The 18,587-nt window shown below is 44.1% G+C and overlaps 1 protein-coding gene across 5 annotated transcripts in view; it reads left to right on the forward strand.

Annotated features, from left to right (window-relative positions):
- MBP (myelin basic protein) overlaps nt 1–18,587 on the forward strand; it is a 308,046-nt gene that overhangs the window by 63,754 nt on the left and 225,705 nt on the right. For all 5 annotated transcript variants that reach the window (XM_077492342.1, XM_077492340.1, XM_077492341.1 and 2 more), the window contains exon 2: nt 14,446–14,521. In XM_077492342.1, coding sequence (XP_077348468.1) covers nt 14,471–14,521 — 51 coding nt within the window. In that variant the 5' untranslated portion in view covers nt 14,446–14,470. The remainder of the gene's footprint in view (nt 1–14,445; nt 14,522–18,587) is intronic.

Consider the following 18,587-nt stretch of genomic DNA (forward strand, 5'->3'; position numbering starts at 1 on the left):
AGAACTGCTCAAGTTCAGTTAAATTTGATGTTAACTGTTTGTGGACTGTAGTCTTCAAGTCATTCCACAGATTTTCAATGGGGTTTAAGTCTGGACTCTGACTAGGCCATGTAAGGACATTCACCTTTCTCTCCTTCAACCACTGTGTGGTAATTTTTTCTGTGTGCTTTGGGTCATGTTGGAAGGTAAACCTTCTTCCCATTGACAACTTTCTGGCAGATGGCAGCAGATTTCCCTCAAGAACTTAATGGAATTTTGCCACAAGGGGTTTGGCATGTGTTCATGGTCCGCCATCTTGAACACATGTCAAATCCCTTGAGATGCCTGACATAACAGAAACAGCAGTATAGAGCCTGGTTTAAGCTTTCATACTTGCCATCCTTGGCCTGTGGAGACAAGACAACATTTATTCCATATTCAGGAAGTTTTGGATGTGGAGTGTTTTTTCAAGTGGTATCGGCCTGTCTCCCCATGGACCTGACAGGCTTTCACCACCAAACAACTTGCATATACCTTTACTTTGTTTAATTCCTAGTACACACTTTGAGAAAATTGGACGAAAAATACAGCTTTTAAAGCGATCATACGATAAACTGATTGTTAGTTACACAGCTTTAGATAGCCGATCACAACAGTTCATGCAAAATTATCCGAAGGGACAAGTATGAAAAATGTTATGCTATGATACCAAACGTATGATTTTCCTTTAATCAGGCCAGTATTCATCTGAAAAAATTTGGTAGACCAAGACCACCCATGTTCGGAAACGAAAGAATTTACATATATCACTTCCAAAGTTGTTTTCTGTCGTACGAGAATTTTCATAACTTTAGTAATCCCTACATTTTCTATATGAGTCAAGCATGCAAAAAAAAACAAAAAAAAAAAAAACGTACTATTATTTGTTCCTCTAATCCCATGATGTGTACAAGACTTTAAAGTGATTCTAAAGCTTAAAGTGGATGTAAACCCTCACATATACCCAGTGTAATGAACATCCACAGATGATACACAGGGATGAAACAAACCTCCCTACATAAGTTTTACATGTATATCTGCTGTCTTCAGCTTTATATAGCCTTTAGAAAGTGCACATGGTGTTACAGATTTTCTCTCATGGTGTTACAGATTTTCTCTTCCTGTTCAGCACTGGGAGTGGATTATTGGCATACAGCCAAGACAGCTCATTGGAGAAGAGGCACACACCCCCTCCCCATATTGGCAAAGGGAGAAAGTAATGTGCAGAGCTGTTCTCTGAATCAAGCAACACTCTGCTAATCTATTTATGACAACCTCCCTGGCACAAACTTCAGGCTGCTTTTATCTCCCGTCTAGGAGAACTTGTCAGAAGTTGAGGGTTAAACAGAGCGGTGGGACAGAAGAAAGACACGGGACTCTGGAGAGACAGTGCTTTGGAGAGAGATGAGAAAAAACACTGCAGATATATGTGCCCAGCTAAAATTTCATGAATCGGGTTTACATCCACTTTAACCACTTCAGCCCCGGAAGATTTGGCTGCTCAATGACCAGGCCATTTTTTGCAATACGGCACTGCGTCGCTCTAGCTGATAATTCCGTGGACATGCGGCGCTGTACCCAAACAAAATTGGGTCCTTTTTTTCCCCCACAAATAGAGTTTTCTTTTGGTGGCATTTGATCACCTCTGCAGTTTTTATTTTTTGCGATATAAAAAAAAAGGAGCGACAATAAAAAAAAACACAATATTTTGTACTTTTTGCTAAAATAACTATCCCCATTTAACCTCCCTAGCGGTAATCCCGAGTCTGGCTCGGGTTGGGATTTTCATTACAATAGCGGTAACCCCGAGCCAGACTCGGGTTTGCACCGCTCGATGCAGGGGAGGACACAGGGATCGTTACTTACCTTGTCCCCTGGATCCAGCGATGTCCGCCGCGCTGTGTGATCGAGCCATCCTGCACTCGATTCACAGTGCCGAATGCCGCCGAGCTCCGTTCCCTGCGACGTTACGACGCACGGGAGCGGAGAACGGCGGCAAATTCAAAAAAGTAAAAACACACAAAACACACACAGCACTGTAATCTTACAGATTACAGTGCTGTAGTAAAAAATACACACCCCCTTTGTCCCTAGTGGTTTGTGCAATGCCCTGCATGCACTTTTATATTATAAATACTGTTTTTTACTGCTTGGAATTTGGAGATTGTCCATAGCAACCAAAACATGTCCCTTTTTCAGTTTTTTTTGGATTTGATTACATTATTGAATAATTTTTATTATTCTTTATTATATTATAAACTTTATCATACCCGGGATGTCCGCTAGACTCTGGTTTGAAGAGATTTCAGAGCGTTATTCCTAAGAATTACAGGACTACAAAATAAAAGCCAGATTTCCATGCAAAATAATTGTACCGCTTTCAGCACCTTATTCCAGACTGAATCATACCGCCAGGGAGGTTAAAAAAAAAAAAAAAAGCTAATTTTTTTTACTCAGTTTAGGCCGATATATATTCTTCTACATATTTTTGGTAATAAGTGTATATTGATTGCTATAACTTTTGTGCAAACCATCTACAAAATAGGGGAAATATTTATGGCATTTTTATTATTATTATTTTTTGGACCAGTAATGGCAGTGATCAGTGATTTTTATCTGGACTGCAACATTATTGCGGACAGATCGGACACTTTTGACACATTTTTTGGGACCATTGGCATTTATACAGCGATCAGTGCTATAAAAAAATGCACCGATTACTGTGTAAATGTCACTGGCAGGGAAGGGGGTTAACATTAGGGGGGCGATCAAGTAGTTAACTGTTACCTAGGGAGTGATTATAGCTGTGGGGGGATGGTGAGGAGACCGATCATTGTTCATACTTAGTATGGACAACAGATCGCTCTCCTCACCCGTGACCTTACGGAGGTCTGTCTCTTTAAATTTACAGATCTCCGCTCTCTCTGTGTGGAGCGAATGGCGGGTGCGATGACCGCCGGGCATGTGCAATAGGCTCCAGTGTCGCACCGCCTAGTGGTCAAAAATAGGGGTGCAACGGATCATCACTGATCCGTGAGCCAAACGGGTCACCCCGCTCGGATCGGCACACGCAGCAATCCGCGGTCACGGCCTTAGGAAAGACCGCGGCTTCGGCCTAGCTCCGAAGCGGCGGCCATCTTTCTACACCCAGGCCATTTACAATGTGATCGTTCCATCAAATGACGGAGCGATCACTTGTAACGCCGGTTCCTCTCTCTGTACCGATCTGTACAGTGGAGGGGAGAGATCGGATGGATGGAGCCCTGTGGGCTGCATCTGTAGTGCCCACAGCGCTGCTCTTTGACAGCCTACTCTGCAGTACCCTGCCAATACTCTGCCGTACCCTGCCAATACCCAGCTATACTCTGCCATACCCTGCCAATACTCTTACATACCCTGCCATAGCCAGCCATTCTCTGCAATACTCAGCAATACCCAGCCATGCTCAGCCAATATTACAGTGGGGGAGATTGTGGATATTACAGTGAGGACTATATGGCGGTGGAATTTTAACAGGTTTTTGCAAATTCAATTATTTGCTGATCAGAAAAATTATCCAATCCGTGACTCTGATCCGAGGAACGATCCGATCCGTGAGTTTTTTGATCCGTTGCACCCCTAGTCAAAAGGCGAGCCGACGTATAGCTACGACGGATCGCCCAGGGGAACCAACCTGCCGCAGTGTAACTGTGGCGGCTGGTCGGGAAGTGGTTAAACATTTTTTACCTTAATCCATTCCTTGCATTAAGGTAAACAATGTTTAGGCATCAGCATCCCCTCTCTACTTACCCCTATTGATCCAGTGCCGTGCACGTCTGTAGCTCTTTTTTACTCTTACTTCCGAGTCTCTCTGGCTTGCTGGGGCATCAGGAACCAGTGACGAGGGAGAGTGAGGCAGAGCTGAGTCCTGCTGTATAGGACTCGGCTCAGGAGCGAGCATGCATGTGTGCCCCCATAGGAAGCCGCTGGACAGAGAGGAGGGGCCAGGAGTGCCTGCAGGGGACCCGAGAAGATTTCTATTGCACAGAGCAGGTAAGTAAAGACAAGTTTGTTATTTGAAAAACAAAAATACTTTTTCAATTGCTTTAAGGGTGCGTGGTAGGGTGTGCGGAGCGTACTTTGGAGCTTGGTTGAGTATTAGATTTAAATTATGAAGTTCATCTCGTACTCCACATGGCTCCATTCTGCATGCTGTGCTCTGTTGTATACTTTGCACCTCTAATCATTACATTGTTGTCTGTCATATTAATACAAAGAAGTAATTCGTACTACAGGGTTTTCCAAATTCTGCCCCATTCAGCAAACCAGCAGACTTTTAATAGCCATGTAAATGGTAAAAAGTACCTGGTAACTTTTTAGGCCTCATGCACACGAGATGCTGTCAAACACGCGTTCTGAGGCAGTTGGACACTTTTTTCAACTGCCCCTGAACTCATGCAATGTTATCCTATGTGTCCATGTACACAGTCTCGCTTTTTCCCGTTTTTAGGCAGTTGCGTTTAACCTAGTTTTCCCAGAAGAAAAAAAAATGAGTTCAGACACTTTGCTTTTCCAAGTTTCAGACGCTAAACACGGCACCCGCGTTTAGCCGCATTTGCGCTTATAAGCGTTTTTAAAAGGAACCCAATTTTTTGGACCAGAAATATAAATGGTAAACCATAAAAAAATACAAATTTTTTTTTTTTATTATTTAAAATGTGGTAATTACTTTAGATAGTTCATAGAGCATATATACTCACTGCAATGCAATGCCATAAAAAACTATTTCCTGACAGACTCCATGACAGCAACGTGTGGGTTAAGTCCCGCTTCCACTACCCTATAGGACACTACTCCCATAAATCTTTGCTCCCTGCCCCTGGCCGTGTTCTTTTGTTGTCCTCCTCTGAAGGACCCAGAGGTGGTCTTTCTACCTGAAGATCTGTCATTCCCACGATCGAAGTCGGCCGGTCTGTGACTATGGGTCTGGAAAGTCGCATTACTCCGCTAAGCCCTAGCTATTAGCAGGGTATGGAGTGGGCAGTGGAAGAGGCGCTGTGAAGAAGCCCGTGTCCTGGCCACTGGCAGGCAGGCTGCGCATTGGTTGGATAGCCAGCTATTAGCAGGTGACCTGTTTTTGCCCCCTGGAAAGTCCGGTGTCATCTTACATTATCTTCGGCCGAGTTATCGATCGTGGTGGGAGTGGTGAGAGGTTCTATTGTTCATTATGGCAGCAGTTTGTGTTATCTTTTTATCTGTCCTCGTTTTTTCTGTTTGTCTGTGCAGGCATGGCGGCTGGTTCTTCCGCATTCCCGCCGCTATTTCACTTCTGGGTTTGCATTCTCAGCTGTACTGCGAGTGCGGGAGTGCGGTACGAGATCGAGGCTTGGTTTCGAGCATGCGCAGTAGCGGCAAATTGCCGCTATTTCGAGCATGCGCACATGCGTGGCGATGACATTACAGGGGTGGGCTGTTTAAACTGGGAATTAGTCTGCAGGCTTTGGGAATGCTTGCGGGCTGTTGTGGTGACTTCCCCCCTGTCTCTGTGTTGCATCTATTGGTAAGTGGCATTCTGGGACAGGGTAGCTATCCCTTCCCTGTCCCTTGCACTGATCCCTTGTCATCTTTTCAGCGCGTATGGATATCGCTGAGGACATGGATTCTCTGCCTCTCATAAAAGGTATTTTTAATGTAGTTTTTTCGCCTGAGGGTCCGGTGGGTAGAGGGGTGTATATCTGTTTCCTGATGTCTTGTCTCCTGTGGTCTCTTGTCTTGTTTTCTATTTCAGCCCTTCCAGGTCAGAACAGCATCACAGCTCTCACAGAGGGAGCGACTCTTCCAAGTCGCATCACCGGCATGCCTCTTCCAAATCAAAACATTATGGTTCCTCCTCAAGATCAGGACACCGTAGTGAGGAACGGTCGCATTCCTCGAGGGCTCACTCCAGTCACTCAGCTAGTGCCTGTTGGGGGTGTAGAGCTAATGTTCCTGCAGGGAAATATTTGTGTGATCTCTGCTACGCCAAGGCTTCTAAAGAAAGGGGTGACGCGGATCAACAACTTAAAACCCTGGTGGAAAAGGTTGTGAAGGAGTCCCTCAGAAATATTGATGACCAGTCCTATGTTCCTCCTGCAGAACCTTCACGTTCTCCAGGGAGGGAGACTCAGCTGCAGCATACTTGGGAATCCTCTGTGCATAGCCACCCGTCAGCTGCCATATCTGACAGTGACTCCTGTGTGGGAGCCGATAGAGAGACACTGAATTGGGAAGATCCTGTGGCTCCCCCTTAATTTTCCTTTTATTTCTGAACTGGGTGAGATCATCACAGATGAATGGGGCAAGGTGGAGAAGAAAAATTCCATGTTGTCTAAGATTTCAAAACTCTATCCTTTCAAGGAGGAAGAGATGAAGCATTTAGAGTCAGCACCGTTGGTAGATGCAGCAGTCATGAGGCTGGTGAAACATGTGACACTTCCCTTGGAGGATACTGTTTCTTTTAAGGATGATCTGGACAGGCGGATTGATGCTGATTTGAAGAGAGTTTATCTCACAGCAGGAATGGCTTGTAAGCCAGCATTAGCTCTGGCCTCTATGTCCAAAGCAATGGAGGTATGGACGGATAATGTAGACGAGACCCTCAGGAATATCTCGGAAGATACGGCCAAGAACTTGCCTATCCAAGAACTTAGGCTGGCCTCTGCCTTTCTCAGGGAGGCCTCTATCGACATCATACGCCTGGTGGCTCGGGTGATGCTTTCTTCTGTTACGGCCAAGCGGGCTCTGTGGCTCCGCCCTTGGCTGGCGGACCGAGCCTCAAAACAAGTATGGTGCCGTATCCCCTTTGAGGGGTCCTCCCTTTTCAGGCAATAAGTTAGATGAGGCTATTACCTGAGCCACTGGTGGGAAGTCGGGGTTCCTTCCCCAGGACCGGCGTTTTCAAGGCCAGAGAAGGTCTTTTCCAAAGAGACAGTACCAGGAACGAGTTAGGGAAGCTCGCAGTTACAGACCGGGCCGTGAATTCTCCAGGTCCTGGAAATCAAGACAATTGTCTTTTAAGAAATCTACAAAAAGTGATTCAAAAGGAGAGAGGGAGCCGACCAAGTCCTTTTGAGGTTGGGCCCGCTCAGGCAAGTCAGGTGGGGGCTCGTCTGTTCCACTTTCGCCATGTCTGGGCGGCCTCGATCCAAGACTTCTGGACCGTCAAGACGGTCTCCTCGGGACATGTTTGGACCTTCAAGGAATCTCCCAGGCTCAGATGGGTCCCCACCTCTCTTCTGGCTACAGAAGAAAAAAGGCTAATTCTTCTAACTTACGTGGAATCTTTGTTGGCTCAAAGCGCCGTTATCCATGTTCCAGTCAATCGAGGCATTGCAATCTATTCTCCTCTGTTTATGGTCCAGAAAAGAAGCGGGACCTGGAGGCCGGTCATAGATCTAACTCACTTGAACAGTTTTATCAAAAAAGAAAAGTTCAAGATGGAGACATTATCATTATTCACAATTCAACAATCTGTTCAAGCAGGTGACTGGATGGTCTCCATAGACCTCAAGGACGCCTATTTTCATGTTCCCGTTGCAGAAAATTACCAGCAGTATCTCCGCTTCTCCGTGGGCGAGCTCCATTTTCAATTCACATGCCTTCCCTTCGGGCTATCAACTTCTCTGCGTGTATTTTCAAAAGTTCTGTTGGCAGTCTTTGCTCTTTTGAGGACCAAAGGGATTCGTCTACATCACTACCTAGACGACCTTCTGCTGTTGGCTCAAGACAAGGATCAACTTCTGGTACACAGAGCAGGTCATTTCCACCCTACAGGAGTTCGGGTGGATCTTGAACTTGGAGAAGAGTCAGCTAGACCCATCTCAGTTGCTGGTGTTCTTAGGGGCCCTATTCAACCCCGTCAGAGGCACCATCTCGTTGCCAGAAGAGAAGATGTCAGTGGTCAGGGACAGAATCCGTCCAGCCCTCTCTGCCTCTCATCTCCAGGCTCTCCAGTGCTTGAAAATTATAGGCACTATAGTAGCGACAATTCCAATGCGATTGGGATAGAGGTGATTCAGTTCGCATTGTGCGCTATACAAGTATTTCATTCATTCATTTATTCAATGGTGAGATGGGCGCAGTGGAGGATGAGGCCTTTTCAGAAGGGTTTCCTTCATCAATGGTCGGGCAACAAAAGCCAGCTGATTTGGATCACCTCATCCATGAGGAATTCTCTTCAGTGGTGGCTCCAACGGGAAAATCTCTGCAACTGCCATTCCATTCTCCCCATTTCATGGGTAACCATAACGACGGATGCCAGCAACAGGGGCTGGGGCGCCCACTGTCTGGCGGAAGTGGCTCAGGGCACCTGGTTTCTTCCCTCTAGAAGGACGGTGTCAAACATCTTGGAGTTAAGAGCAGCCTTTCAAGCTCTGCTAGCCTTTTGGCATCTGATGTCAGGAGCCTCGGTCTTACTCAGGCTAGACAATACCACAGCAGTGGCGTACATAAGAAGGCAAGGGGGTACCCGAAGTCTATCCCTTCTCCAGGAGGTGGAACCGGTCATGACATGGGCTCAGAGGAACCTGAAGGATCTGACATCGACATATGTTCTGGGATTTTGAATGTCCAGGCAGACTTCCTTTCCCGAATTCTTCTAGACAACAATGAATGGTCTCTTCACGAAGAAGTGTTCAATTGGATCCTGACGTTGGGGCTCTCCCCAGAAGTCAACCCGTTTGCCTCTCCCTGCAACAAAAAACTGGAGAGGTATTATTCAAGATACAGGGATCGTCAAGCCTACGGGGTGGACGCCTTGACGGAGAAATGGTGGTTCCACAGGGCCTATGCCTTCCCACCAACTCCTATCATTCTTCAGTTTCTGAGGAGACTCAGGTCAGAGACAGCAGAAGTGATAGCCATAATCCCTTTTTGGCCCAACAGGCCTTGGTTTCCGCTGCTGATGCTCCTCAATGTCAGGGATCCAATTCCTTTACCATCCAGACCAGACCTTCTGTCTCAAGGGTCAAGATTACATCCTTGCCCGGATCACCTGTGCCTAAAGGCTTGGTTTTTGAAAGGGGACGGTTGGAGGCGTTAGGTTGTCCTGAAGAGGTCATTCCCACTCTTCTTAATGCATGAAGAAGTAGTACCAATTGGGTTTATGAGAGAATTTGGGCAAAGTTTACAAGTCACTTGTCTTCAAGATCCAGTTCCTGTAATACCCTGACAGTCCGGGACGTTTTAAGCTTCTTACAGTCAGGATTGGATATCTCTTTCAGTTAGTTCCCTCCTTGTCCAGGTATCAGCAATTTCAGCTTTTTTTGGAGTCACATGGGCCAATCATCCTTTGGTCCAACAATTTTTCAAAGGAGCAGTCAGGCTTAGGCCGCGTACACACGAGAGGATTGTCCGTCCAACTTAGTCCGCTAAAACGTGTTTCAGCGGACAATCCGCTCGTGTGTGGGCTTCAGCTGACTTTTTCAGCGGACAGTCTGGCGGACTAAGTCTTTCGGAATTTCCGTAATTTTGTCCGTCCAAACTTGGTTTCAGCGGACAGTCCGCTCGTGTGTAGGCAAGTTGGACGGACTAAGTATGGCGCATGCTCAGAAAGGATTTACTCGCCGAAGGTTGCATTGCAGTGTATTGGACGTCGTATTTCTAGTCCCGTCGTACGCGCTATACACGTCATCGCGCAAGCTTTCAGCGGACTGTCTGTTCATCGTGTGTGGTCAAGTCCGTTCATTCAAAAGTTGGACGGACTGTCTGTCGGATTGTCTGACGAACTTAGTTGGGCAGACAATTCTGCCCGTGTGTACGCGGCCTTAGGCTGCAAAGGAAGCCTAGATTTCCCAAATGGGACCTTCCATTGGTTCTGGATTTCTTCTCTCAACTTGACAAAACTCTTTCAGTCAGGGAATTAACCCTTAAAACCTCTTTTCTGGTACCCATAACTTCGGCAAAGAGAATCTCTGAAATTCGGTCTCTAGGTGCAAAGGAACCTTTTCTCACCTTCCCAGATAGGGTGGTCCTAATTCCAATCTTAGGAACAAATCCCAAGGTTACCTCTGTTTTCCATGAAAACCAGGAAATCACTCTTCCTACCTTCAATTCTGTTGGAAGTCCGGATCCACATCCACTTGATTTGGGAGTTACTCTAAAGCAATATCTGGATGTTACAGCCTCTTTTCGTCAAACTGACTTTCTCTTTGTGTTGTTTAACGGGAAAAATAGAGGCTCTAAGGCCTCCATCAGATCCATCACTGCTTGGGTGGTCCAGGCAATCCAATGGGCTTATAGAGAGAAGGGCTTGGCTCCTCCTGAGGCAGTTACAGCTCACTCTACCAGAAGTCTCTCAACCTCATGGGCGGCTTCTCGTCATATTGCTCCTGAAGTAATCTACAGAGCGGCCTCCTGGTCTTCAATTCATACCTTCATGTCTCACTATTGTGTTGAGCCAGCATCCTTATCTTCTGTTGATTTTGGTTTGAAAGTTCTGTCGGCTGACAGCGTTAAATAAATCTTTTGTTCAGCATTTTGCTCACCCGGGTGTGTTTGGCGAGTTATTTCCCACACGTTGCTGCCATGGAGTCTGTCAGGGAAATGGAAAATTCCTATCAAAATACTTACTGTAATTTTCCTTTCCTGATGGACTCCTGATGGACTCCATGGCAGCAGGAGTTCCCTCCCAAATGGCTGGAGTAGGCTAGTTACCGAACACGGCCAGGGCCAGATTTATGGGAGTAGTGTCCTATAGGGTAGTGTAGGCGGGACTTAACCCACACGTTGCTGCCATGGAGTCCATCAGGAAAGGAAAATTACGGTAAGTATTTTGATAGGAGTTTTCCAAATTTTTTTTTAGGTAGCTTAGACAATGAGGAATGCCTCCACTTCGTTGCCCCAACCCTTCATTCAATTTCTAATCTAATCAGTGACTCCACCTAGTCCAACCAAAGCACAGCAATGTTTTTTTTCTTCACAAAGAAAAACCTGCATACCGATGTCTAGTCAGCCCCAACCCCCCCACCATGTTTCCATGTTGAACACCCATCCACTCTGATCATAATGGCAGAAATAGTTAATAATACATGCTTTCTGAGCTTGGTGAGGGTCTATATGATGTTATCTTTACAAACGCTCGCTTATAGACGCAAACGCGGCATGAAAACGCGGCAAAACGTGCATTTTTAAACGCAGGTTTCTGCTTTTTAAAGCATGTGTTCAGCAGAGTTTGCATCGGCGTCTCATGTTCATGGGGCCTTAGGCTTCACTAAAGTAACTACTTGAGTACGAGTCCTGCTGTCAAAATGCCTGTGATGTGTACGGATACTTTATTCTGAGAAGCATAAAATATCTGACCATATTTAACAACAAAGGGATAATTTGCAGATAAAGCTGTTTCTTTTCTGTATTACTCGTTGGAAAATGATTGTTGAAGACATGGGAAACTGCTGATAGCAAGTGAAATACATACTGGAGAGATTATGAAACAAAATCCAAAGTAGAATCATGTGAAGAATTATTGAAGCCAAATGCTTTTGACCTTGAACAAGCTATCCGTGAGTGCCTAAAAGCAGCTAAAGTGTAACATACATATTCCTTAAGGCAAAGATCCGCACCTGTAACATTTTGTACCGATGTGCTGCAATCTTTACAATGCTGGGAATGCAGAGCAACATTTATATGATTAGGGAATATAACAGAATTGAAATGAAATGGATTCATTGGGAACTTGATTGGTCAGGGGGTGTTCTTCAACTAAAGGCCAACTTAATAACTGTTTCATGTAAAGGAAGTAGTGATTTGTTTTTTGTTTGGTATATTATACTTTAAAATTGTAAGAATTTAAACAAAACGATCTGGAAGAACATCCATGATGGCTATAGTGTCCAATCAAGTGTTTATTTTTTTACAGCATACATTTTCTCTAGATGTATACAGATACATTTTACTGTAGTGTTTATGTGAAGGATGTTAACCAGCTGTAAATGGAGAAGTGTGCAGTGCTTTTCACCAGATTTGACTCAACGATAAAATAAAATGGTGGGATAGAAGGCAGGGCCGGATTTCCCACTAGGTACTGTAGGCAGAGGTGTTTTTTTTTTTTAACCCTTTTGCTGCCAGCAGGGGGTTTCACGAACAAGCAGCAACCAGGATTGTGTGTAAAACTGACAGGCAGACTCTGTCAGGTGGAAGCATTTGTAAATTGCAATACATTCAGTGGAGCCCAGAGGAAACCCTACATGTCTCAGTAAAGAGAACTTGTCACCTAAAAATCCCCCATGTGATGAAAGAAAAAAGTTAAGCAAAAAAAAAAAAAAAAGAAATGGTTACACCCAAACACAATAAATTTTGAGGCCCCCACCCGCACATATACGCATGTACAAACGTAAACACACAAACCAGGGGCACCTATACGTGAAAACGTTGATTTCATTACACATCATACATATCGTTGCACATGCCAGACTGAGAGCAATAATTCTAGCACAAGACCTCCTTCGTAACACTAAACTGATGACCTATAGGGGGCCTTTGAAGCGTCGCCTATAGAAAATATAGGATACAGAAGAATGTCGCCATTTCACATGTTCACATAAATGTAAGGTTTGACACGTTGGGTATCTAGTTACACAAACCAAACTCGTCTTTTATATTTTACCAACAATTTGGGTAGTCTATTGCGTATGTTTGCCCTAAAACTAGGGGTGCACAGACTTGAAATTTTGGTGCCTAACCCGAAAATGAAGGATGCACCAGGCCAAAAACCAAAACCGGTACCAAAAATGACAGTTTAAATAAATATATATATATATATATATATATTTTTTTTTTTTATATATAAAATTGTATTATAGTAAACTTTTTAATTAATATCATCAGATTGAATTAGTATGAATTTATTGTTGCCCATTATTGACACCTTTAGAGCAAGAAAGGTCAAGAAAAATGCAGTCTCTAACCATCTCTTGTATCATGTCCTCAGTCTCTAACCATCTCTTGTATCATGTCCTCAGTCTCTAACCATCTCTTGTATCATGTCCTCAGTCTCTAACCATCTCTTGTATCATGTCTGCAATCTCTTACTTAAACTTAAACACATTGCTAATAGTATTGGCAAAATTTCCATTCAGTGCACCTCTAGCAGACATGATACAAAAGATCAATGCAGCCTCACCAGTGCCCGTAACATGTAGCCTACCTGTGCCCAGCAGTTTCACCAGTTCCCTCCATATGCAGCCTCGCCAATGCCCATCATATGCAGCCTGCCAGTGCGTATCATATGCAGCCTGCCAGTATCCAGTAGCCCCAACCACTGCCCGTCATATGCAGCCTGCTAGTGCCCATCATATGCAGCATGCCAGTGCACAGCAGCCTCATCATTGCCTGTCATATGCAGCCCACCAGTGCCCATCATATGCAGCTTGCCAGTGCCCAGCAGCCCCACCGGTGCCTGCCTGTGCCCGCATCAGTGGCAATCTCTGTGTGTCACTGAGCTGGATTTGAATTGCCGGGGCCGCAGTAACAATGTCCCGCCTCCTGTAATCATGTCACGCTGATTCAATGTGCCACCATTGGATCAGCATGCCGTCAGGAGGCGGGACATTGTTACTACGACTGGGCAATTCAGCTCCGTGAAACACGGAGATCAAGGAGAGGAGAAGGGGGTGGAGGACTGGGTGGCCTGGGGCAGACCACGCCCCCTTTCGGTAGGGGCTGTTTTTTTTTCCATTCGGCTGAATGAAAAAAGTTTTTGGCTAATAATTTTCGGCGTGCTAAAACAAATTTTAGTGTTTTTTAACTGAAATTTTGCTGTAATTCAGCAAGAGAAAAAGAGCCGGTTCTACTGTCTCCCTTTTTTTTTTTTTAAGGGGGGCGTGCTTTAGAATTTTCCTTTTCCGAATGTAAATCTGGCCCTGTTAGCAGGTGGACTAACACGTTGCAAGTTTCTTGTCATTGTCATCATTTTATACTTCTATATATCTGTATTCAGAGGGGCTCCTGTGTAGCAAAAATGCAGGTTGTAGAACAGTCTACTTTCATGCATCAGCCCTAAAGTATTTGCTGGTCTTTTAACATGTGACATTGGCTGGGAAATGACTAGATGTTTTTTTTTAGAGAACTGTGAATAGTTGTGTTAGTTCCATGCCTACACCCTCAGAGTTTGCAGAAGTCAGTGGATTATTGAACCTGCGTTATTTTTCTCTAGGATGAAAGTACCCTTTAAAGTTCTTTTATCTGATACATTTTTAGAAGTCTGCATACTTTTGTTTGGCACAGTATTTAACTGACAGAAAACTAAAGGCCCTTATGAAAATATTCGCCAGCATTTCCATATGCCCTTGCAAATTCAATGAACACTACTGTATGCTCTGTTCTAGCTAAGAAAATGGTGCATTGTTGCAACATTAATATCCTAAATATATGTTTGCACTTTATACTTATACTGCTTTCTTCTTCCATGGAAAGGTCTTGAACCTGTTGGTGGAGCACCATGGGAAATCAAGTTGGAAAAAAAGACCAAAGTGGTGAACACAATGCTAAGGTAAGCTTAAATTTCTCTATTCTTCCCTGGGAATCTGATTGGCGGTGAAGATCTAAGCATTTTACATATATTCAGATCTATAGCACCCACCCTAAAAACTATTTTTCCCCAAAATCCAGAAAAGTCTGTCCAGCTGCTGCAACCATTGTAATCCCATTTAATGTCTGTGAAGGACAAGAGAGGACAAGAAGTGGGATCTGCTTATAAATGGCTTTTGTATTTTCACCAGAACTTTATCTGTTCAGTATCGGCAAAGTTTAAACTCCTTTAATATTTTCACGGGTGCTTTTACAGCATTAGGTGACAAGAAGAGAAATTTGAGAACTGTTTTCACAGGCTGTTATCCATAGACAAACAGTCAGAAATTGGAGTTTGTCAAAAAATGTAATCTACACACATAATTTATTTTAATAGGGCAAACTTACTTCTCAGGAATATGGTTACATGTACTTTTTTCCATTGCACTTTCTTCTGGTCAGCAAAGAAATGTCAGCCCATTTGCCAGACCCCAATAAAGATGGACTCTTCCTGTGTTTGAGCTGAGGGATAATAATTTACATTGACTAGAGCAGTGATGGCGAACGTTGGCACCACAGATGTTTTGGAACTACATTTCTCATGATGCTCATGCACTCTGCATTGTAGTTGAACATCATGGGAAATGTAGTTCCAAAACATCTGGGGTGCCAAGGTTCGCCATCACTGGACTAGAAAATAGAAGGGGGTCAGAGAACAGCCTTGGCAGGCCCCTATGGAAAGAGGAGGAAGAGGAAAAAGATTGGAGTAGGTGACACTGAAAGGAAAAGCAGTATTTTGAAGAGAAGCAGGTAAGTAAATGTTCTAATAGTATGGGTAGGGAATAGTGACCATTTGATTTTGCAGTCAATAGTGGGTTTTTAAAGGGTAGTTTCTGTGTAGCATTGTGGGTTAAAGCAAGACTGTAAAGAGTCGAGAAGGTTACTGTCAGTGAGGACACAGCTCAGATGGTTGTAGACTCAGCGTTCTATGATTTTGGAGGTATTCCAGGAAGCACCTTTGATACTTTTTTTTTTTTTATTCTGTTATCAGCACAGGGCTCAGCTAGCTACCAGTGTTAATTTCATCAACAATAACGTCTGTCATAGTTTTCGTCAGCGGCATTTTGCAGTGACGAAAAGTATACCACATTTTCGTACACTGACAGAAACTATGAGGAAAATCAATTCCGTTTTCATTAACAAATGAAACGAAAATGTGAGGCAGGGACATTTACCCTCGGAAATTCAATTTTTCACAGAGTTCCGCCTGCTTTCGCTGGATGGAGCCCACCATTTGTAGATAGGAGGCTGTCCCAGTGGAAGATTAGACCATCGTTGGCTGTTATCTGCAGCCTGAAGGGGGATGTTCTATTATGATGGCAGCGGCTTGGCTGTGTACTTAGCCCTCTTACACACTGCCTCTGTAGATATAGGCCTGCAGGGATGATTGGATCTCTACTAGTCCAGTGAGGTGAAGGCTGTGTGTCCGGAAGATGGAGTGCTCTGATCACACTGATACTACAAGGATTGTGGGCTCTCGACACACTCACACTTCATTCTGATATATAGTGCCCCCCTGAAGGAGAACCTCTTGTCAATAGGCTTTGCAGCTTTTCCACTATGGGAGAACAGCATACTGTCTGATCTGTGCAGGATTAACCCTTTAGCTGTTTTTGCACCCATGCTAAAAAAATAAAAAAATATCAATTTAGGCATGAACCCCTCCCAAAACATATATATTTTCTGAAAGCAGACAATTTCATGTAAATGTGCATGGCATCATCACGCAAAGTGTTTTTATTTTTTTACTGTTACACTTTTGTCAAAAAGCAATATTCTTGTAATAAAATTTGGTTTACCATGAAGACGTTATATAAGGACTAATCTGTGTTTGTAGTGCATGTTCAAATCCTAATACCATAAATAATAACCCATTCGAGTTTTCACTCCAGGAATATATAATGAGTTTGGAAATTGTAGAGAAATGCTTAAATAATGCATTACAATTTAACTAAACCTATTCAATTTTAGTCAACTAAAATGAAGAACATTTAGGTCGACTATAATGTACTGGAGGTTTTAGTCGACTAAATACGACTAAAACAATTGCAGGTGACTAAAATGGGACTAAAACTAAAATGGCATTTTAGTCAAAAGACTAAAACTAAATCAAAATTTGCTGCCGTAAGGCGGTTTGCAAATATCTTAGATAGATAGATATATTTCAAGCACCTACAGGTAAGCCTTAATCTAGGCTTATCTGTAGGTTAAATTGGTTGTAAAGGGTTTACAACCACTTTAAGCGGACCATCATAAACAAAATCAATTAACAGTGATGGAATGTCTGCTCTTTGAGATTGCTCAGCTGTGCAAAATAAATTTCCCAGTTTACCTGAATGAGATCATGCCCTGTACTTCAGAGGAGACAGTAGGGGACAGAATCAAGTAGCACAGCTGATCTGTATATGTGGAGCAGAACACCTCATAATGTTGAAGACACCAGAACACTATATGGATTTGATCAGGTGTGCTGGAATTATTTAGAAAATACCTCAGCCTAAATTTACTCTTACAGTGGAGGTTCACACAAAAATGAAACCTCCGCTTTTCAGAACCCCTCCCCCCTCCGTGTCACATTTAGCATCTTTTTTGGGGGGAGGGGGGGGGGCAGAACACCTCGTAATGTTAAAGACACGAGAACGCTATATGGATATGATCAGGTGTGCAGGATTTTTTTAGAAAATACCTCCGTTTAGATTTCCTCTTAAAGCGGAGGTTCACACAAAAATGAAACCTCTGCTTTTCAGAACCCCCCCCCGTGTGTCACATTTGGCACCTTTCGGGGGGGGGTGCAGATACCTGTATAATACAGGCATTTGCACCCACTTCCAGGCATAGACTCCCACGGGAGTCTATGCCCGGAATGGTGTAGGGATGGTGTTCTTGGGGTCATAGTCAGCAGCATTTTTCTTCCTCCAAACACGGCGAGTTGAGTTAATGCCAAATAGCTCCATTTTGGTCTCATCGAACCACAGCACTTTCTCCCAGTCCTTCTATGAATCATTTAAATGTTCATTGGCAAACTTTAGATGAACCTGTACATGTGCCTTCTTAAGGGGGCCAACCTTGCGGGCACTGCAGGATTTCAACACATGGCGGCGTATTGTGTTACCAATGGTCTGTCTGGCGACTGTGGTCACAACTGCCTTGAGATCATTTACAAGCGCCTCCCGTGTAGATCTGGGCTCATCCCTCACTTTTCTTATGACCATCCTTACTCCATGAGGCAAAATCTTCCATGGAGCTCCAGAGTGAGGGTGATTGATGGTTATTTTGTATTTCATGCATTTGTGAATAATCGCTCCAACAATTGTCTCCTTCTTGCCAAGCTTCTTACTGATGGCCTTGTGCAGGTCTACAATCTTGTCCCCGATGTCCTTTGACAGCTTTTTGCCCATGATGGTGAGGTTTGAATGGAAGAAAGAGATTCTGTGGACAGGTATATTTTATACACATAGCTCACATGAGCACTTGTGCTCATGTGATAAACAGATTAGTCCTGTCATTTTAAGAAGGTGCTCCTAAGGACAACTTATGTTTTTGGTTGATATTCTGTCTCTATCATTTAACATACACCTATGATAACAATTATAGACCCTTAATTTCTTTGTGAGTGGGCAAACTTACAAAATCTGCAGGGGATCATATAATTATTTTTGCCACTGTATGGCCAGCTGTTTCTGACCACAAGGTTGGCCTTTTCTGGCCAGAGATGACCAGTCCCGACCCCCCCCCCCCCCGGCTTCCCCACCCTGGAGGTTCTGGCCAAACTGTGAGGAACGTGCTCCAGAGGATACCCCCTACTCCCTCCCAAGGCAGTGTGTGTACTCTTCTGTACTGTTACTGTGGGGATGTGTGGAGCCTAAACTGTGGAAAGGATTTCGCCTGAGTTGACTATCCATATGATCCTATGGGGTTGCCTGCTCACCTGGTCCTTGAGGCGATTGAGGCCACAGCTTCTGTAGAGTACAAGCAGCTGTAGCCAGAAG

The sequence above is a fragment of the Lithobates pipiens genome, unplaced genomic scaffold (assembly GCF_037356315.1).
Source record: "Lithobates pipiens isolate NorthernLeopardFrog02 unplaced genomic scaffold, aLitPip1_a1.2 Scaffold_19, whole genome shotgun sequence".
Taxonomy (NCBI): domain Eukaryota; kingdom Metazoa; phylum Chordata; class Amphibia; order Anura; family Ranidae; genus Lithobates; species Lithobates pipiens.